This window comes from Gekko japonicus, unplaced genomic scaffold (genome assembly GCF_001447785.1).
Source record: "Gekko japonicus isolate JY-2015 unplaced genomic scaffold, Gekko_japonicus_V1.1 scaffold981, whole genome shotgun sequence".
Classification (NCBI taxonomy): Eukaryota; Metazoa; Chordata; class Lepidosauria; order Squamata; family Gekkonidae; genus Gekko; species Gekko japonicus.
The window spans coordinates 195,792-214,695 of NW_015167567.1; the positions used below are offsets into that span (position 1 = coordinate 195,792).

Here is an 18,904-nt window from a genome sequence, read left to right on the forward strand (position 1 = left end):
CCGCCTATGCAGGAGAGTACCCCCATTACTCACGGGGAGACAAGGGGATCGGGCCCCGACCGTTCCCGGGAGGGCCGGGAGTACTGGCAAGCAACCCCCCAAGGGGAGATGGGGCCGCAAAAGGGGGACGGACGGGGACGTGGGAGTGATTGGGCCCGTTGACAATATTATGACCGAGGAGAAACGGGGTGGGAAATCAAGGGCTTCTGAGAATACACCGGACGGCCCCGTTTGTTGGTGGAGTCACTTTAAGAGTTGGGTGGTGGGTTCACGGAATGATGTAAAGGAAGTAAATAAAATGGCCATCAGGTGTACCCAGGGAGGAGGAGAGTGTGGAAGCTGTGAGAGAGACGGAGAGGAGTGAAGTAACTCGCACTCGTCTAGTAGCCCACATGGCTGAAAGAGAGGAGGTTGAACCTCTCAAACAGCATCTCTGAGGGGAACCTGGCCTCCAGAACTTCCTGACCATCACACTGGAGTCAGCCCACGACCCAAACCTTCCCTCGAGTCCGCGGAAAGGTGACAATTAATTAAATGTACTTGTGGAATGGCTGACCGTGAAGAGGTCAGGAAGGTCCTGCCCTCCTGGCTCCTCAGGGAGGTGGGAGCATCCAGAGAAGCCACTAGCGGTCACCTCAGCACCCTAATGGATTGATGCTTGTGATCAATGGAAGGCAATTATGTGCTACAAAGCTACAATATCAAGTCTCAGAAAATTCTATACATAGCCTTCTACCTTTAGCGCCCGTGCTGTCCTGTAGTAGTTGCCCATCTGTCCCGGCATTTTCTTTCCCTTGGGGACCCGTCCAAGCCCCTATCTCAAAAAAACAAAACAAACAAACAAAAAAACACCCTAAGAGTTAGTAACGTACCATAGAAGTGCTCCTGTAGGGAACATTCACAGAGACAAAAAGAGGTAGTTAAATCAACGCTAAGCCAAACATTGTGTTACAGTTTCACAGCAAAAAGTAATTAATGACACTGAACACTCCCGAAAATTCAGCTGAATTTGGAGGGACTACTTCATGGGAAAACTACTAATCAGAGTACTACTAATGTGACCTTTCTCTCCATTGCATCCCACCCCCACCAGAATCCCACCCTACTTGAAGAGGTCAGGAAGCCTCCCGGTGTTTCTATAAATACAGTTCCAGACTAGGGTAGCCATGTTGGCCTGTGGTAGAATCCAGTCAAGCAGCACCTTAGGAACCAACAAGATTTTCGGGGTACGAACTTTCAAGAGTCAAAGACAAAGGGAGCTTGGCCTCTTGAAAGCTCATATTCCTAAAATCACGCTGTTCTCAAAGGTCCTATTTGGCTTGATTCTACACTTTTCTACAGTTTTACAAAATGTGCACAACAGAACTGTTCAGGAAGTCAGGACGTCAGTTGTAGGAAAACTGAACTCTGCAGGAAAGGTGCTTTCTTCTTAGGGCATAAGGTTTTAATTTAATTGCCTGCGAAATTTCTAGGTGGCTTCCCCCTCCCTCCTTTATCTTGCCTTGTTTACTGTATGTATTATGCCATTTCAGCGTTCTCCCTAATTGTAGCATATTCATAGGTGGCATCAAGCAGAAATTTTCTGCCAACAGAAGAATCTCTGGATTCTAGCCTCATGGTGCAGACTCCTGACCCCATCCCCCCGTGCTGTGCTGGGCGGGAGGTCCCCTGTCCCGCAGGTGGAGAAGCGTTTTGGAGCTGCAGAAGGGAAAGAAGAAGTCTTGTTCTGTTGATGAAAATCCCTTCTGCTAGCTCAGATTTTCTGAAAAATCCAAGCCATTATAGATCCCTGATTGAACTTTCACACAGTTGTATTTCATTGCCTCTTCCCAACCACACGACTGGCAATACTGAAAGTTCAAGATATGTTTGTGAAGGCTGACTGTTGCCAAAGACCATGCACACGGCCCTCTAAGCTGCCCTACCCAAAGGCTTTTGTAGAGCAAAACCAAGCATCAAATCTTTATGCAGCCTTGAACACATGAAGCTGCCTTATCCTGACTTAGACTATTGCCCTGTCAAGCTCAGCTTTGTCAGCTGTGCAGGGTTTCAAGCAGAAAGTCTTTCACATCACCGATTACTTGATACCTTTAAACTAGAGATGCCAGGGTTTGAACCTGGGACCTTCTGCGTTCAAAACTGATGCTCTACCACTGAGCCACAGCCTCGCCCCTTAATGGGTTTAATTTTAGCTTGCATGGAATCAACGAGCGAGCCAAGCCCATGTTAGGCATTTGCAGTCAATGTGCGATACACTTGAAATTAAATGTGTCAGGTTGACAAATGGCCGAGTATTACAGGGATCCTGCTGCTTCAGCCACCTTAACTACAATTGCTCTTTGGCTTTTTGCTCTAGCTAAGAACAGGGTATGAAACTGGCAGGACTCTAGATTTAATTCCAAGTAAAATTAAGAGAGACTACTCTTGTGTTCACCTATTAAGCAAGCTGCCCGTGACCAGGAAAAAACCCAGCTTGAACAAAACAACAACCAGCACTTAACCAAGAGCTTGATAGTCTAATGGACTTAAGACAAAGTGCATGAAGTCAGGAAGTAATAACTTTAAAATAAATTTATTTAGTACATTTTTATCCTTTCTCTTAAGATCAGGGCTGTATACGTGCCCCCCCCCCCTCCAGCTTATCCTTACTCCACCACAGTTAGGTGGGCTGAGAGAATATCTAGCCTACTGTCACCAAGTAATGTTCATGGCAAGAGGGAATTTGAACCCAGATCTCCCTGGTTCTAGATCAACACTCTCAATTATTACATTAGACTGGCTCTCTGGGGTGGCAAAACAGGTTTGGCAAGAGCCTCATTCTACTACAAGGGATGTGGAATTTACTCAACTGGCCCAGGTCCCAGGCTGTCCGACTCGAACGAATGCAGTGTGCTTACAGCTATTGTCATGCACAACAGAATAAAAGTCACTCTAGCAGTGAAAAACAACTCTTGAACTAAATTTTCAAGGTTTGCCACCCTTTTGGTATAGAAAACATATAGATTTGCACAGTAAGACTTTTCACTGAATTCTTAAGGAAGCCATGCAAAAATGACATCACTGCCCCTACGTGCAGAGCTCATAGAGTCAAAGGGGGGAGATCCCCAAAAGGGCTTTAATGCCCTCTTCAGTCTTTGCTTATGCTGAGACTCCTTAGTACATCTTCCCCTATTGGCATCTAGATCCACACTCGATGCTTGCAGTACCAAAAATGATGCATAGCATTTACAATGTTTAGGGAGATTTGGCTATAAGTAGTAGCTGAGGTATTCTTTTAATCACAATGTCATATGGTTAGATTTTTTCCCCCTTAGCATAAATGATAACTCTCAGAATTTAAATTGTTGTTATAGCTAGAGTAATAGTTACATTATATCTACCCATACTTTATTTTTATTTCATAAATTTATTAGTCACCTTTCTTCCTTGCAGAGCTCAAGCTCAAACATAGATAAAAACACATCGAATAGAATACATTAAAAACACAAAACCAAAATTTAAAATCACTACTTAGGACTGCTACTAAACTTATCCAAGTGCAGTCCTAAATAAAACTGTCTTCAACTTTCTCCTAAAGATCGAAAGTGAAATACATGGGAAAACGCAGAATATATTAAAATCCAGATTTCCTATGGAAGCTAAGAATATGTGACGAGGAATATTGCCCAACAAATTACCAAAAGTTTTGAAATAAATATTTAAATATATGGTGACAGCAGCTAGAATTATTTATGCAGCAAAATGGAGATCAGAGGTCTGTCCAAGTTTAGAAGAATGGGTAAACAAGCTTGCTGATTATGCAGTAATGGAGAAATTAACAACTTATTTGAGAAACAGATCCGTCTCGAAATCTGGGAGATGAAGTGTCAACAGTTTAAAAATGCTCTATAAATGCACTATAAGGCATTCAAATGTAGTATAATGCAGAAAAAAGGAGGATAAGTTTTGAATATAAATGTACAATGAAGTGGATTTTGAAGAAAATATTTCTTATTTTTTATTGCGAGATAGATAATAGATTCTCCTTCAAACTTTGGTATATTAAAAGTTATATCTAATGTATAGTATTGATGAAATATGTAACACAGAATATGTTATTGATGAAACTATCATAGAAAATGTTTTAAAAATTCTAATGAAGGGGATGTAAAGGAGAAGTATTTCTTTACTTCCTTGTTTAATAATATATCCTGTAAGTATAATAACCTTTTATAAATATACATTGTTTCATAACCCCTATATAACCCCTTTCTTTCCATCTGTACTCATTATTTAAGAAATAGAAAGTGAAGGGGCCAGGTGCACCTCCCTGGGCAGGCTGGTCCATAATCGTGGGGCTGCCACTGAAAAGGCCCCCTCTCATGTATCCACCAAATAAGTGTCTCTGACTGATGGGGCAGTCAGGAGGGCCTCTAATTGTTATCTTAAATCCCATGAAGGAACATATGGGAGAAGGCAGTCCTTCAGATACACTGGTCTCATGCCACGTAGGGCTTTCAAATTCACAACCAAAGCCTTGAACTGGGCTTGGGAGTAGATTGGTAGTCAGTGTAATTGCTGTTACATCGGGGTCATGTGCTCCTGACAGTTGGCTCCAACCAGCAGTCCAGCCACAGCATTTTGCACTACTTTATATCTAAGATCCATTTGGGACACATTATTTTATAAATTAAACTTCTTGATCTAGAGTGTGTAGGTACAGCCGACGGAACATACTTTGATCATGTACCCTTCATGCACCTACAAGTATAACACTTCAGAACACTCACGCTATTGGAAATTGCTCCAGGTCGTCTGTGTGTTTTGGTCTGGCCATGGCTGGCCGGCTGGCCTTTAAATCCCCATCTTTTCATGACTCCTTGAAAGCCTTTACCAATTCTGAAAGTAAACAAAGCCAAACTAAATCAATTTTGAAGTATAAATCTATAGAAAAATATATTTTTGCAACAGCACATGGTCACTCTGAACAGGATGCTAATTTAGCAAACAGCCTCTTTGTAATTCGCTATATAAACCACATTAAAATGTGTATAAACAGCAGGGCCTTCTATGTGGTTGCACCTTCCATATGAAATGCCTTGTCTGGTGAGAGCTACATCCTTCACTTCTGCCCATCTTCCCCCCCCCCCTTCCCTTGGCAAGGTATATGAGGTAGACTAAGAAGGGACACAAATATTTTCAGTGGAACTAGGGGAGGATTAGAAAGGCTTGGGATGGGGGGGATCTATACTTTTGTGGAACCAGCACTTCCTTGGAAAGACAAACCTCACAGAGTAATAACTATGGCAAGGAAGCACTAAAGATACCTCAAACACATCTCATATGTGTTGTATGAATTACAAATTACGTGAACTAAACAGGAATTAGTACAATTGATTCTGATTATTAGCTACTTAACCATCCTACTTAACCATCCAGATTTTACCATCACACTTCATTTCATTGTGTATACACTTCATTGTGTATACTTAAAATGGCTGCATTTTAAAAGGCTTCACTGATTTAGTGAAAGAAAAGCCTCTGAACACAATGGCTGAAACCAATATGATCCAGTGCGGTGAACATAAAAATGGGCAGTTCTGTATTAATTCTGCTGGCGGGCCAATACTCATAATGCTAATGTAGTGAAAAAGGCATTTGATTCCAGGAATTCTTCAAAATAATCTGTTGGAAGGTTTCTATAGGCTGCTACTAAAGTGTTGAGCAGGAAGCTGAAACTAGAAGTGTTTCCACATTAATCATGGAATGCTGACCGCACAGTCGAGATCAGGACATTATAAATGCTTTACAACAAAGCAGAATCTGCAGGAAAGGAGGAGGGAGAACCTCCATCCACAATTCATGATCTGAAGGAACCAAACTTCAGAGAAAATAGCTCTGCCAACTTTAATCAAGCAGCATAATCCCAGGTGTCAGAGGACTAAGTGTCCACTTCAACATTTCATCTAGATGGCCCCCCTTTTTTAAAAAAGAAGAAGTGAATTATCCACATAACCATAAATAGTGCTTTTCAGAGGATAAAAATCGAAAAGCAATTTCATCACAACATATTGTACACATATAAGAGGCATCACTCCGGGAACAATCTCTCTTCCTGTTTCTGCTTCCAAGTTTTAACAAGCCCCAAGTATGCTACCAAAAAAGTTTCCACCAACATTTAATTGGCTAGAGATTGCCACCTAAGACCGCCATGCATAAACCCTGTCACCCCTAAGAACACATTTTAATGCCATCAATTCTCACCCAGCGGCGGGACACTTTCAGAGGTGCCATATACTACGTGTCGGGCCTTTCCAGACTATACTTTCCTCCTACACCTTACAGCACACTCACAGGTGTCCAGGGAGATTTCAGATCTGAGGTGTCTGTGCTTCCCCTCACCATTGCAAAAAGGTAACGCCCGCACGGAGTCATCCTGCACTGAATGAACACAGGACCCTGTCCTGACTCGTCACACGGAATTCGAAATCCATTTTACCTCTCTATTTATCTGGCGCTATTGTTGTTGGTTTTCTGTCACTTGCCCAGTATCTGGTTTTCATCAATGGGCACACATACCGAACGTTTTTGGGGAGCACTTGTCAACTTGTGTCTTATTGTGCCATCTTGTGAGTTGTATTAGCTGACGTTGTATAGGTTTTAATATTGCGTAGATCAGGGCTTTTTTTGTAGGAAAACCCCAGCAAGAACTCATTAGCATAATAGGCCACTCCCAACAGCAGAAACTATTAGCATATTAGGCCACACCCCTGACAGCAAAGCTCATTAGCATATTAGGCCACACCCCACATGTTACCAGAATTGTGGTCATCCAACCACACCCACCTTTTGCTTCTTATTCCGTTTACTTTGTTGTCAAAACCCTGGGCTTTTTTTCTAGCAGGAAATTTGTTGGCAAATGTGCTTAAAACTGTATTTAATTTGTATTGTGTTGATGTATGTGTGCATGGAATGTACTTGCATTTGTGTATGGGTTTGGGAAATCTGTGTGCTTTGAGTCTGCCTTCATTTGGAAGCTGCTATGCCAGTGTGCTGCCTGCATTGGTATGCTAATGAAGACACACACACACCTACCCATCCTGCCTTTGGAAGAAGAAGCATTCTCCATTACGCTCAGCCAAGAGGACCCTCTGAAACAACAGGTCTTCCACCATGAAGGAATTTCTGGTCAACACGTAACCCTGATATCTGGTTTGCATCTCAAGAGAGCTCTTCCTGTTTACAGCCTGAGAGCCAGCTAGAGCATCTACACTTCAAAGGTTTCCGGGGTACCAGCAGTTTCACACCTTGACCAGATGCTTCCATTGAGTTAGAGGGTAGAATTTAAATATTGCCCACTCCCAGTAGGTAGATACGTCACATCCCAATAGCCAATAGGTATAGGGAATGGGACGGACTACAGATATGAGGTTGGCACAGATGCCAACCCCCAAACTAGGTGATAAAAGGCAAGGAGCAACCTTTGTTCCACGCTAGCCATCTTTACCCCACCTTTGCAACTTAAGCTCTACGCTAGCCATCTTTAAGCTAGCTAGCCATCTTTACCCCAACTAGGCAACTCAAGTTCTACTACAGGTAATTCTTGCGTGCTCTCTTGGATGGCCACCAAGAAGCCCACACGTGTTGGCTGGTTCCATCCGTGTGAAGTAGAATCCCTTTTGCTAGATCTTTTGTTCCCCCATTCTTCATTGAGAAGTTCAAACTCCCTTCTGGATCAGATAAGTATAACCGTTACCCTTTTCTGTGTTTACCTCCAATTAGTTAAAGGTTATTATTTTACATACTGATTGCTTTCCATTTCTATTGTATCTAAAGGAACTTGTGAGTGTGTGTGAGCAAATCTGTTTTTGTATGCTTGTGAATTCAACTATTATTCAGTAAAGAGAACAACTGATTTTATAAACATCCAGTCGTGTTGTCTCTTCTATGGGGAAAAAGGAGTCTCTGTTCTGATTCTGCTCTCTGTATACACTGGTGCAAAGAACCCACAAGCCCCTGTCGTACATAAAACAGATTTAGGCTAAAGGATTAATCTCCTAACGGGGATTTCTCCTAACAACTCCTTTGCATGTTAGGCCACACACCCCTAATGTAGCCAATCCTAATGAGTTTCTGCTGTTGGGTGTGGCCTATTATGCTAATGAGTTCCTGCTGGGCGTGGCCAACTCAGGAGCCAGCCGGAACTCCGTTCCTGTGTGTTCCTGCCCAAAAATAGCCCTGGCATAGATCATGTTTTAATTATTTTACATTTGTTGTATATATCTACTGTTGTAGGGGGGCTGCGGTGGCTCAAGTGGTTAAGACGCTGAACTGCAGGTGGTGGAAGGTCAGTAGTTCAGCAGTTCTAGACTCGGGTGCCGCAAGACAGAGTGAGCTCCTGTCTCTAGTTCCAGCTCCTGCCAACCTAGCAGTTCGATAGCAAGAAATTGCAAGTAGATAAATAGGTACCACTTCGGTGGGAAGGTAACAGCGTTCCGTGCGCCTTGGTGTTTAGTCGTGCCGGTCACATGACCACGGAAACGTCTTCAGACAGCGCTGGCTCTTCGGCTTTGAAACGGAGATGAGCACCGCAACCCTAGAGTCGGATTCGACTGGCTTTCGAGCAAGGGAACCTTTACCTTTACTTTACTGTTGTAACCCGCCCTGAGCACTGTGGTGCAGGGAAGGGCAGGCTAGAAATGTAATTAAATAAATTTAAAAAATTAAAATGAACCCATGCTGGGCCACAAAGGACATTCTACCTCAAGCTACCTTTGTGAACTCCAATATAGGTATTAAAAAAAACCCCAGACCTTTTCACCTTTACTAGTAAAGTTAGGGAACTGCAGGGTTTCTTTAACTTAAAGATTATAATACTACCTACAGGAAAGCCAGAGCATAAAAGTAATTAAACTATCAGTAACTGTCTTCTCTCCCACCAATGTTCAGTTACACAAATATTACAAAAGGCTATGGCAGAGAGGGGGAAGGAAGCAGATGGAAGAGATCAGGGTGATGAGGGAATGGATGGGACAAAATGCAGTCACGCTACACGAAGGCGCAGTTCTCACTGAGGTGGTGCACCCACGGCTGGGAAACACCGTGTCAGATCTGGCCTGTGTAAACAAATAATCCTTCAGACAAAAAATAAACAATCAAATAAATAAATAATCCCCTCACCTTGAAAGCCAGAGAAAACACTAGCTTAGCCTTGCCTAGCCTTCATCTCCACAAGCTTCACACAGAAATTTCGAAGAAGCATTCAGTCACAGGCACACCTTGCCTGAAGGTACAGACTAGACAAGAGTTTAGCACCTCAGTGGGAACCAGGCCAGACAATCAAGCTGTGTTAAATGGAGCAGGGGGGTCTAAGGAGTTTAAAGCCAAAGCTTCTGCAGAACAGAACTGAAGAGAGCAATGAAGGAGAAGAAACGACAGACATGAAAGGAAAATGGATGGAGAGACATTCCGCCTTTGTAGGATACCACAGCTATTTTTATTACCATTGATTTTTATTTTATTTTTTTGGCCGCCAACTTGCAGACAACGTTTGGCGACCCCATAGGGTTTTCAAGGCAAGAGACGTGTAGAAGTGGTTTGCCACTGTCTGCCTCTGTGTAAGGAGCCTAGACTTCCTTGGGGGGTCTCCCATCTAAATACTAATCAGGGTGAACCCTGCTTAGCTTCCACGATCTGATGAGATCAGGCTGGCTAGCCGACACACATACAGATCAGCAAACAGGGCAGGATGGAAAGGGTTCTTCACGTACAGCCAGACACTCAGCCAGAGTTTGGCTTTTGCTTTAGCAGGCAGTACAACGGAAGGGACACAGTCCTGTTAAAACTGAATGAGGATGGCTTTTCTGTTGAGCAATGGAAAGTGTTTCTCTGAACCATGAAAACAAAGCTGCTTCCGTGCCCAGTTCTTCTCCACATGCACCTATCCTCTTCTTTAGATATCCGCTAATACCTTTAATCTGAATTCAGAATTGTAACAGTTTCTACATCCAGTGGAAGTTCTATTAATATTTAAAGCATCCAATCAAAAATTGCTATTAATGGGTGTACCCACAGAAGTTCTCTACCAAAATGGTAAAAAATAGTGAGAAAGGAAGAAGAAAAAGAAGAGGAGGAGGAGGAGGAGATTGGATTTATACCCCACCCTTCACTCGGAGTCTCCCTTCCCTTTCCCTCCCCACAACAGATACCCTGTCAGGTAGGTGGGGCTGAGAGAGCTCTGACAGAAACTGCTCTTTTTCAAGGACAGCTCTTATCAGAACTACAGCTTGCCCAAGGTCATCCAGCAGGTACAAGTGGAGGAGTGGGGAATCAAACCCGGTTCTCCCAGATTAGAGTCCGCGGTTCTAACCACTACACCAAACTGGCTCTCATGACTTCATTAACAAAATACCGATAAGCGAAGAAATATTTTAGACCACTTTTGAGTGTCTGTATTACAAGCACTACTCACGGATGAAGGAAAATATAAATTAAAATCACAGTTTTTGAGAGTGTGCATCTCAAAAACAATCACCTTATGTACCAAAAAGATATGACAAATACCATCATTTTGTGGCTAAAACCTTCCAATATATATTTAGTATGCTGTGGTATAATGCAACCTACGTTTTTGCAGTGACGTCCACATATTGCCCAGGGCGGAAATGAGCAGCATACAGTGGAGTACCTTAAAAAAGTGGGAGAAACAAGAGTTTAAGCTGATGAATAGTTGTGCTGCAAATTAATTAGTATCACCACACAGGTTTTAATCCTGTGAATGCAAAGTCATTTAAATCAAGTCCACTGTTGCAAAATTACTGCAAAACATTATCTTCCATTAGACATGCATGTTAGATTTAATCAGTTTAAAGAAAGCACGGCTGCTGATTCAGAGGTGGCAAGAAAGGACGTGAAAGTTGCTGTATAAAGTCCTTTCAATGGCACGATGAAAAAAGTTTGAAATAAATTCAAGAGCAGCTGTTGTAAAGCTCTCTGAGCAGACGATCAACTTCCAGGATTGCAAAGAAAAAGAACAGCCAAATCTAAAGCCCAAATTGTCTTCCAGCTCATCTTCAGTGGCCTTTTCTCCTTTCATTCTTTCTCTCCAGAAAGAACAATTTTTGCTCTTTTTTGCTTTTAATTGCTGGATATTAAATTTATTAGCACACTTTTGCACATGACAAGACTGCATTAAAAGCTCAAATATTTTAGACTGCAGACACATCAGCTCACAAGGAACGATAACATGGCCCTACTGTATTCTTCAAACGCATAAAAAGCAATTAATAAAGGAAAAGAAATGCCTTAGGAAATTATACTCGATGGAGACTTTCTGAAAAGTGTGCTGCTAGTATGAAACTGACCTAGTCAGGCAATTTCTATTTAAAATCTTTGTTTTCATGTTTATTGAGATGGGAAGTGCACGTTCTTGTTGGACAAGGAATAGGGGAGGGTGACAAGTTAATGTGCAATTTTCAAACTGCGGGAGAGGATCCACCCACCCACCCTATGAAGCTGCCTCATACCAAGCTCGGCCACTGGTCTACTGAGGTCAGCACAGTCTACTGTGTCCAGCAGCAGCTCTCCAGGGTCTCAGCCAGAGGTCTTTCACATTACTTGAGCCTTTTAACTGGAGATGCCAGGGACTGATCCTGCGGCCTTTCGCATGCAGAACAGATGTTCTAACACTGAGCCACGCTCCCACACCTGTATTAGGATGAATCGTAATACAGAAATCACAGGCATTTCTTTTAGTTTCATGCCGTCTCAGTATATAGCTGCAATTTGGCAGTTTGTTAAATAATAATAACAAAAAGAAAAACCCACCTCACCTCAAAGGGGAAGAGAACTTTAAAAACATAAAACAGCAGGCATGTGAAGCAACAACTTCAATTTTACCCTCCCGTGGAAAATGAGCAGTCTTTAATTCTGACCTTTTACCTATACAAGAATTTCGCTCTTCCATCATGAGATATTACACATCAGCATACTTTTATACCTCAGCACAATGGTGCTGATTTACAAAGGAGAGAACATTATGCAAAATTATATTCAGGGTCCTCCACTTCCAAAAGATTACCTGGCTTAATGATAGCATTCTCTGACACGTTAAATGATGTTATTTTCTGTTTTGGAGGAAGGCCAAGTTCTCTGTACATCTCCAGTCGAGACTGACCTTTCTAAAAGAGACACCAGCCACAAGAAAAAAAACGGGTGAAATATTAGCAATTCAATCCATTAAAAATGCTTAAATACACTTTAAACAGAAAAAGAAATCACTTTGTAGAATAATTAGTGCCCTTGTTGCAGAAAATCTGGTTCAATTTCCATTCAATCAATTCTTTTCTGATAGCTCAAGATGGGCACCCACGTTAGTCTGTCTGTAGCAGTAGAAAAGAGCAAGAAGTGAGTAGTGACTCACAAAACTCATACACTGCCACAGATTTTGTTAATCTGTAAGGTGCTACTGGACTCTAGTTCTTCTCTATATGCAAATACATTGTTTCATCATCACTTAGGGCATACTTACACTACAGAGTTACAGTACTATAGTAATAATTTCCTTTCTCCAGGGGATCGTGGGAATAGCTGTTCTGTGTAAGGGACAATGAATTCTTAGCATCTTAACACCTACCCTGTTCTTAAGATGCTTTGCACACTGTTTTCAAGATGTATGCATGCTGGTACAAAATAAACAAAAAAGTGTAGTGAAATTTCTGCTGCACGAGCAAAGATTAATTCTAGCCAACAAAGTCAGAAATGTCTCAGTTGTACAGGACACTGATTTCCAACATGGTTCCTGCCAATGGGTTTCCTGGCTAGCAATGTAAAACTCCTAGAAATTTTAAAGCCATGGCAATGATGTTTTTCCAGTTTGGGGGAAGGGGAGAAATTTTGGGAAAACTAAAGTGCATGCAATACTTAAAGTGCCATCCTATGCAAAGTTACACCATTCTAAGTCCATTGAAGTCAATGGGATTAGAAGGGTATAATTTTGCTTAGGACAGAATTGTTAGCTTCCTATCAAACCTAAAGTTATTCTTCTGATTTAACACCATATTTAAAAATAAAATTCTATTTGGCATATTTACAAAATTTAAAAATATAAATGTCTTCTTTTTTTATAATTGAAAATATACCCAATCCTTGAGAGAGAGAGCTGCAAACTGCCACACACTATACTGCCTTGACTCCGGGAATCTTATTTTTTGCAGCCCGAGAGGTAGAAAAAAAGACTGAAGAACAGAAACTAATTCTATAGTAAAGAAAAGAAAGTTTCATACAATCAAAATGCAGTACTACCAGCATACTTGCATATCAAATTAAACTTTATAACACTGAAAACCCTGAATTCTTTGTTGTTGTTGTTGTTCAGTCGCACAGTCGAGTCCGACCCTTTGCGACCCCATGGACCAGCTCCCGCCAGGCCTTCCGGTCTTCCGCCGTCCTCTGAAGTTTGCTCAATTTCATGTTCGTTGCATCCATGACACTGTCTAACTGAATTCTTTAATAATGTATTGTCATTAAACACATAATCACATATTAATTGTTGAAAAATTATTTACATTTAAACAAAATATATATTCCTGAAAACATGTTGTATATATCTACAGTATAAATTTATTTTATTTTATTTATTTATTTACGTGTGATTCATATACCGCTCATGACCCCTAGTGGGTCTCAGAGCAGTTCACAGAATACTACGGAGTAGTAGGTAATCCTATCTAGGGCCACAGTGTGATGAGGGGAGGGGAGACCTACCAGCACCCTTTTTCTTTCCGGCATAGACTTTTTTCCTTCTCTTGCGGCTTCATTGTTGTTCCGGTACTCCAGCTGGCAGTCGGTCAGGCTCAAGCAGGCAGTCCCGATTTTTCTTCTCCTCAGAGCAGCGCGCCCCGGGCGCAGCTTCGGCCAATGTCCTGAATGCTCCTGCCGCGCTGCATCCACGTCATCGCGCCGCTCGACTCCGACTCTGCTCGGCCAGCCGCTGCATTTTACTGGGTTGCTTCTGCTGCCATTGCTCTCTCGCCGCCACCGCTTCTTCTCTCCTCATCTCTGCCGGTCGCCCCCCCCAGCGTAAGCCAGGAGGAGGGTGCCCCCTGCCACCTAGGGCAGGTACCCATTCCTCTGTTGTTAATTAGAGCTGCTGGGTTGGCGGGAGCTGGGACGGGGGCCGGAGGCTCAATCTGGCCGCGGTGGGGATTCGAACAGCCATTGTGGCTGTTCGCTACAGATGTTTACAGCAGGCGTTGTATTGGAATTATCTGAATTCCATAGGAATTATCATTACCTAATATTTTCTCTTAACACAATGTGGGGATTTGAGTATGTTAGTGAAGCTGAGAGCAATATTGTAAGGAGTTTACTCTGTAAAGAGCCTAAACTCCTAGTAGAGCCACTCAAGGTGGAGTGGTCAAAGCTGAGACACTGGACTAAGGTGTATCCACCCCTTTCAAGGATCAATGACCACATCAGCAGAAGAGAACGGACAGTTCCAACGGTTATGGGGGTGGAGGAACCCATGAAGAGTGGCTACTGGGAAACTACTGGGAAGCAGCAGTAGTGGAAGCTGATACCGGAGGAGGATCTATCATAGACAATGGCAGTGACACTTTATTTAATACTGGTTAGTGCTATGCAGAAGAAGGCAATTTTTTGGGGGGGGTTTTGGCCCCCCGAAGGGGATTTTTTTTTTTTTTGCATTTTCTACACACTACAAATAATGGGATGGGGTAAGGATGACTAATGCCCTAACACTATTACTATGGGAATTGGGTTAGGGAAATCTATGTACATATACTCTACTGGATTGGGGAAGGAAAGACTACCATTCTATTCTAAATCATCTACTGAATATGGGGAAAGGGTACATACTAATACAAATCACGATCAAGAAAGCTTAAAAATAGTTCTTTCAAACCTATTGTTACTGATTATACAGAGATTAGTTCAATTATAAAAAGTATAAAATTATTAGCTTGACACAATTACTGCCCTTAGCACTCATGCTTTAATTTTAGAGTCTTTTCTTCTTGGATTTCTTCGCTTTCTGTAATTTGGGAGCGGCGTCTCCTTTCTCCGATTCAGACGATTCTGAAGACGAGGATATTTGGCTTGTTGAGTCCTGTGAGTAGGACTCCTCCTCCTCCTCCTCTTCTTCTTCCTCCACATCCGATTTTAAGTTCTTTTCCTTCTGCTTCGTTTTTACGTTAAACATTTGATCCATAATTTTTTCCGCTTTTGAAACAGAATCAATTTTATATTTTTTATCTTGATAAGTAAAACTCAACCCTTCCAGGAATAGCCATCTATACGATAATCCCTTTTTTTGCAGGGAGAGAGTAAGCATCCTGTATGATTTCCTCCTTTTTCTTACTTCAAATGGGATGTCTTTCAAAAAATTTATCTCTTCATTCTTGATTTTTAAGGATTTCCCCATTGCTGACTTTAGCACCAGATCTCAGGTTGATTGTTTCGTGAATTTTATATAAGTTTCCCCTGGAAGTTTATTTTTCTTTATAAAATCCGGATAAGTCCTGTATGCCGCATCCATTTTCTTAATTAAATCTTCTTGTTTGTAACCCATTAGTGGGGCCAAGGCAACCATGAAAAGTTCCTTTAAATTCTATGGAAACATAGAACATGCATGGATCTTTCCAGCTGGAGCTGTATTAGTTGTGCTTTTTCCGAGGATCTCTCCTTCTCTGCTTCATCCACTCTTTTATTAATACTCTCAGTCCGTTTTTCCATTTTTTTTCACTGTTTTCTCAGTTGCTGTAGTCCTCTTGTCCATCTGCTTTAGCTGTTTTTGCACATTATCTAGTTTGGAGTTGAAAGCAGTCATCTGTTCCATTAGAGAGCGCAGTGCATTTGCTAACAGCGAAGAAAAGTCTGTTGCTGCTTCCTGGTTCTGGGAGGGAGTCGTTGGTATATTATTTCCGGTCACCAGTTTTTTTTCCGCCGCTCTCCGTCCACTCCCAGGCATATCAACAAGAAGTAAGTTTTCCAAAATGAAGCAAAAGTTGTACGTTTTAATTCCGCTTCGTATAGTTTGGCAGTTTATGCGTTGGCTTAACTTCTTATGCGCTTGGTTTAGCTCAAAGTCTCTTTATTTCTGCTTTAAAACCATTTTTTACAGTTTACTCTTATGGGGGGGGCTTGGAATCTCCTCCCCCCATGCTTCAAGCTTAGGCGCTTCCAATTATTACCAAGGCTCCCTCCACTTATTTTAACCTGAGCTTTGCTTAACTCACAGTTTGTAGCCTTGGAGATCTTTTGGAAGTCTTTTACAAGTTTAGTCGTGATCGCTTGCTCCGGCAGTCGTCTCTAGGTGCCATGCTGGCTCCGCGGCAATGGTACCTATCGGGGAAGAAGGTGAGCCTCAATTCCTCGGGCGTCCCCTTGGAAGAGGCTCTCCTCAGCTCCCCAGGCTGGGGGTCTCCTACAGAGACCCGGGGTGTGTGTGTGTCTGGGACGAACTCAAACCCCTCCCGTCAGCCGGGTCTCGGCGCGTCCCCATCAGAGCAAGACGGGACGCATCCGAGTAGCGAAACGCTTAAACCAGAAGTCCCAGAAGAAGGCAATGGTAAACCACTTCTGATTTCATATCTTGAAAGCCATATGAGAAAAACTCACAACAAAAAGAAGATAAAGTGCTGCAATACAGGACCCCCAGATTGTAAGGCACTCTGGGGAAAAGCAGAAGACAAATACCAGTACCGCTGTCCCTAATGATGCAACCAGATTAAAACTGAAAGGACATTCAGTTACTCATGTAAATGCATGCGAAATGAAAGCTCAAAGCTGTACGACACTTATCATAGGAACATGGAATGTGAGAAGTATGAATCAAGGCAAACTTGAAATTGTAAAATGAGATATGGAACATTTAAACATTGTAATCCTGTGTATGAGTAAACTAAAGTGGACTGGATTAAGGCAAACTCAGAAGGAACACTCATGCTCTAATAGTGAAGCCAGATGTCGCACAAGCTGTCAGCTGCTATAATGCAAAGTCTGACAGAATCGTATCAGATTTCATTAAAAGCCTATAAACAGAATTATAATTCAACTTTATGGTCCGATTAGAGATGCCAAAGAAGAAACTGAAAGCTTTTTAATTTTAAAAAAAGCAATTGGAAGAAACAAATCACCAGGATTAGATGGGATATCAATAGAGCTATTTCAAGCTATAGAAACTGAACCCATCAAAATATCAAGAATATATCAAAAGATATGGAGAACAAAACAATGGCCCACAGACTGGAAAGGTTCAATCTACATTTCAATCCTCCCCAAAAGGAAACATCAAAGACGGCAGCAAATAATGGACCATTGCATTAAATTTCCCATGCAACAAACTGATGCTCAAAATTTTACAAAGACTCTCACTATACATGGAGGCAGAAATGCCAGAAGCTTAAGCTGGATTCACAAAAGGCACTAGAGGTCGTACTGTAAAATTATGTTGGTACTGGAATATATAAAGAGAATTTCAGAAGAAAATCCATCCGTGTTTTATAGATTACAACAAAGCTTTTGACTGTGTGGATCATAAAAAACTATGGATGGTTTTAAAAGAAATGGGTGTACAACAACATCTGGTTTTTTTGATGAACAATGCCTAGTCTGGACAAGGGACTACTTTTAGGACACCATATCAGGAAACAAAATGGTTTCCAGTTAGCAAAACTGTCAGACAAGGATGTATTTTATCTCCCTATCTGTTCAATATCATATGGAAAGCAATATCATATGGAACATATCATATAGAAAGCAGGATTAGATTTAGATGAAGATGGGTTGCAAATAGGTGGAAGGAACATTTATTTGATATATGCAGATGAGACCACATTAGTGGCAGAAAACAGTAAAGACAATAGTAAAATAGTAAAGAAAACAGTAAAAACAACTAATGAAGATTAAAGTAGAAATTGCCAAAGTAATGACTACTGAGGAATTAAAGGTAAAGGTAAAGGTTCCCTTGCTCGAAAGCCAGTCGAATCCGACTCTAGGGTTGCGGTGCTCATCTCCGTTTCAAAGCCGAAGAGCCAGCGCTGTCCGAAGACGTTTCCGTGGTCATGTGGCCGGCATGACTAAACACCGAGGCGCACGGAACGCTGTTACCTTCCCACCGAAGTGGTACCTATTTATCTACTTGCAATTTCTTGCTTTCGAACTGCTAGGTTGGCAGGAGCTGGAACTAGAGACAGGAGCTCACCCTGTCTTGCGGCACCCGGGTCTCGAACCGCTGAACTACTGACCTTCCACAGCCTGCAGTTCAGCGTCTTAACCACTTGAGCCACCGCAGCTCCTTTACTGAGGAATTACACATCTTTAAAGTTGACAATGAAAAAATTGAAATCGTTAAAAAGATGTTCTATTCTTTGGGTCAATCACCAGTGACGAGAGAGAGTGTAATCAAGAAATAATAAAAAAAAAGAGACTGAGACTTGGAATGGCAGCCATGAAGGAACTAGAAAAGATCCTTAAGTGTAAAGAAATACTGCTGCAGCCCAAGATCAAGGTAATTCATACTATGGCATTGCCCATTAATATGTAGGAATGTGAAAACTGGAAAATGAAGAAAACTAACAGGAAGAAAACTGATTCATCTGAAACATAAAGTTGGATGAGAGTTTTACAGATACCACGGACTACCAAAATGACAAATAAGTGAATTCTAGATCAAATCAATCCTGAATACTCCGTAGAAGATGACTAAACTGAGGCTATTGTAATTTGGTTACATCAGGAGAAGACAAAACCCACTGGAAAAGACAATAATGCTAGGAAAACTTGAAGGCGAGGAGAAGATCTGAGGTAAGGCTGTCAATGGTAGGACATTGTAGATGCCACTCATTCACAGGGTCATCATAGCTTGGAAGCAACTTGACCTCATATCGCACACAAAATGCTGTGA

The 18,904-nt window shown here is 41.9% G+C and overlaps 1 protein-coding gene and 1 non-coding gene across 2 annotated transcripts in view; both read right to left on the reverse strand.

Annotated features, from left to right (window-relative positions):
• The window catches only part of MRPL3 (mitochondrial ribosomal protein L3), a 40,797-nt gene that overhangs the window by 9,802 nt on the left and 12,091 nt on the right, over positions 1 to 18,904 (reverse strand). Inside the window, exons 5-8 of the mRNA XM_015413841.1 lie at positions 12,059 to 12,158; positions 10,606 to 10,666; positions 4,770 to 4,878; positions 737 to 814 (exon numbers count right to left, since the gene is read on the reverse strand). Coding sequence (XP_015269327.1) covers positions 737 to 814; positions 4,770 to 4,878; positions 10,606 to 10,666; positions 12,059 to 12,158 — 348 coding nt within the window. The remainder of the gene's footprint in view (positions 1 to 736; positions 815 to 4,769; positions 4,879 to 10,605; positions 10,667 to 12,058; positions 12,159 to 18,904) is intronic.
• Positions 2,097 to 2,168, reverse strand: TRNAS-UGA. The gene has a single exon. It is a non-coding gene; the product is annotated as a tRNA-Ser (tRNA).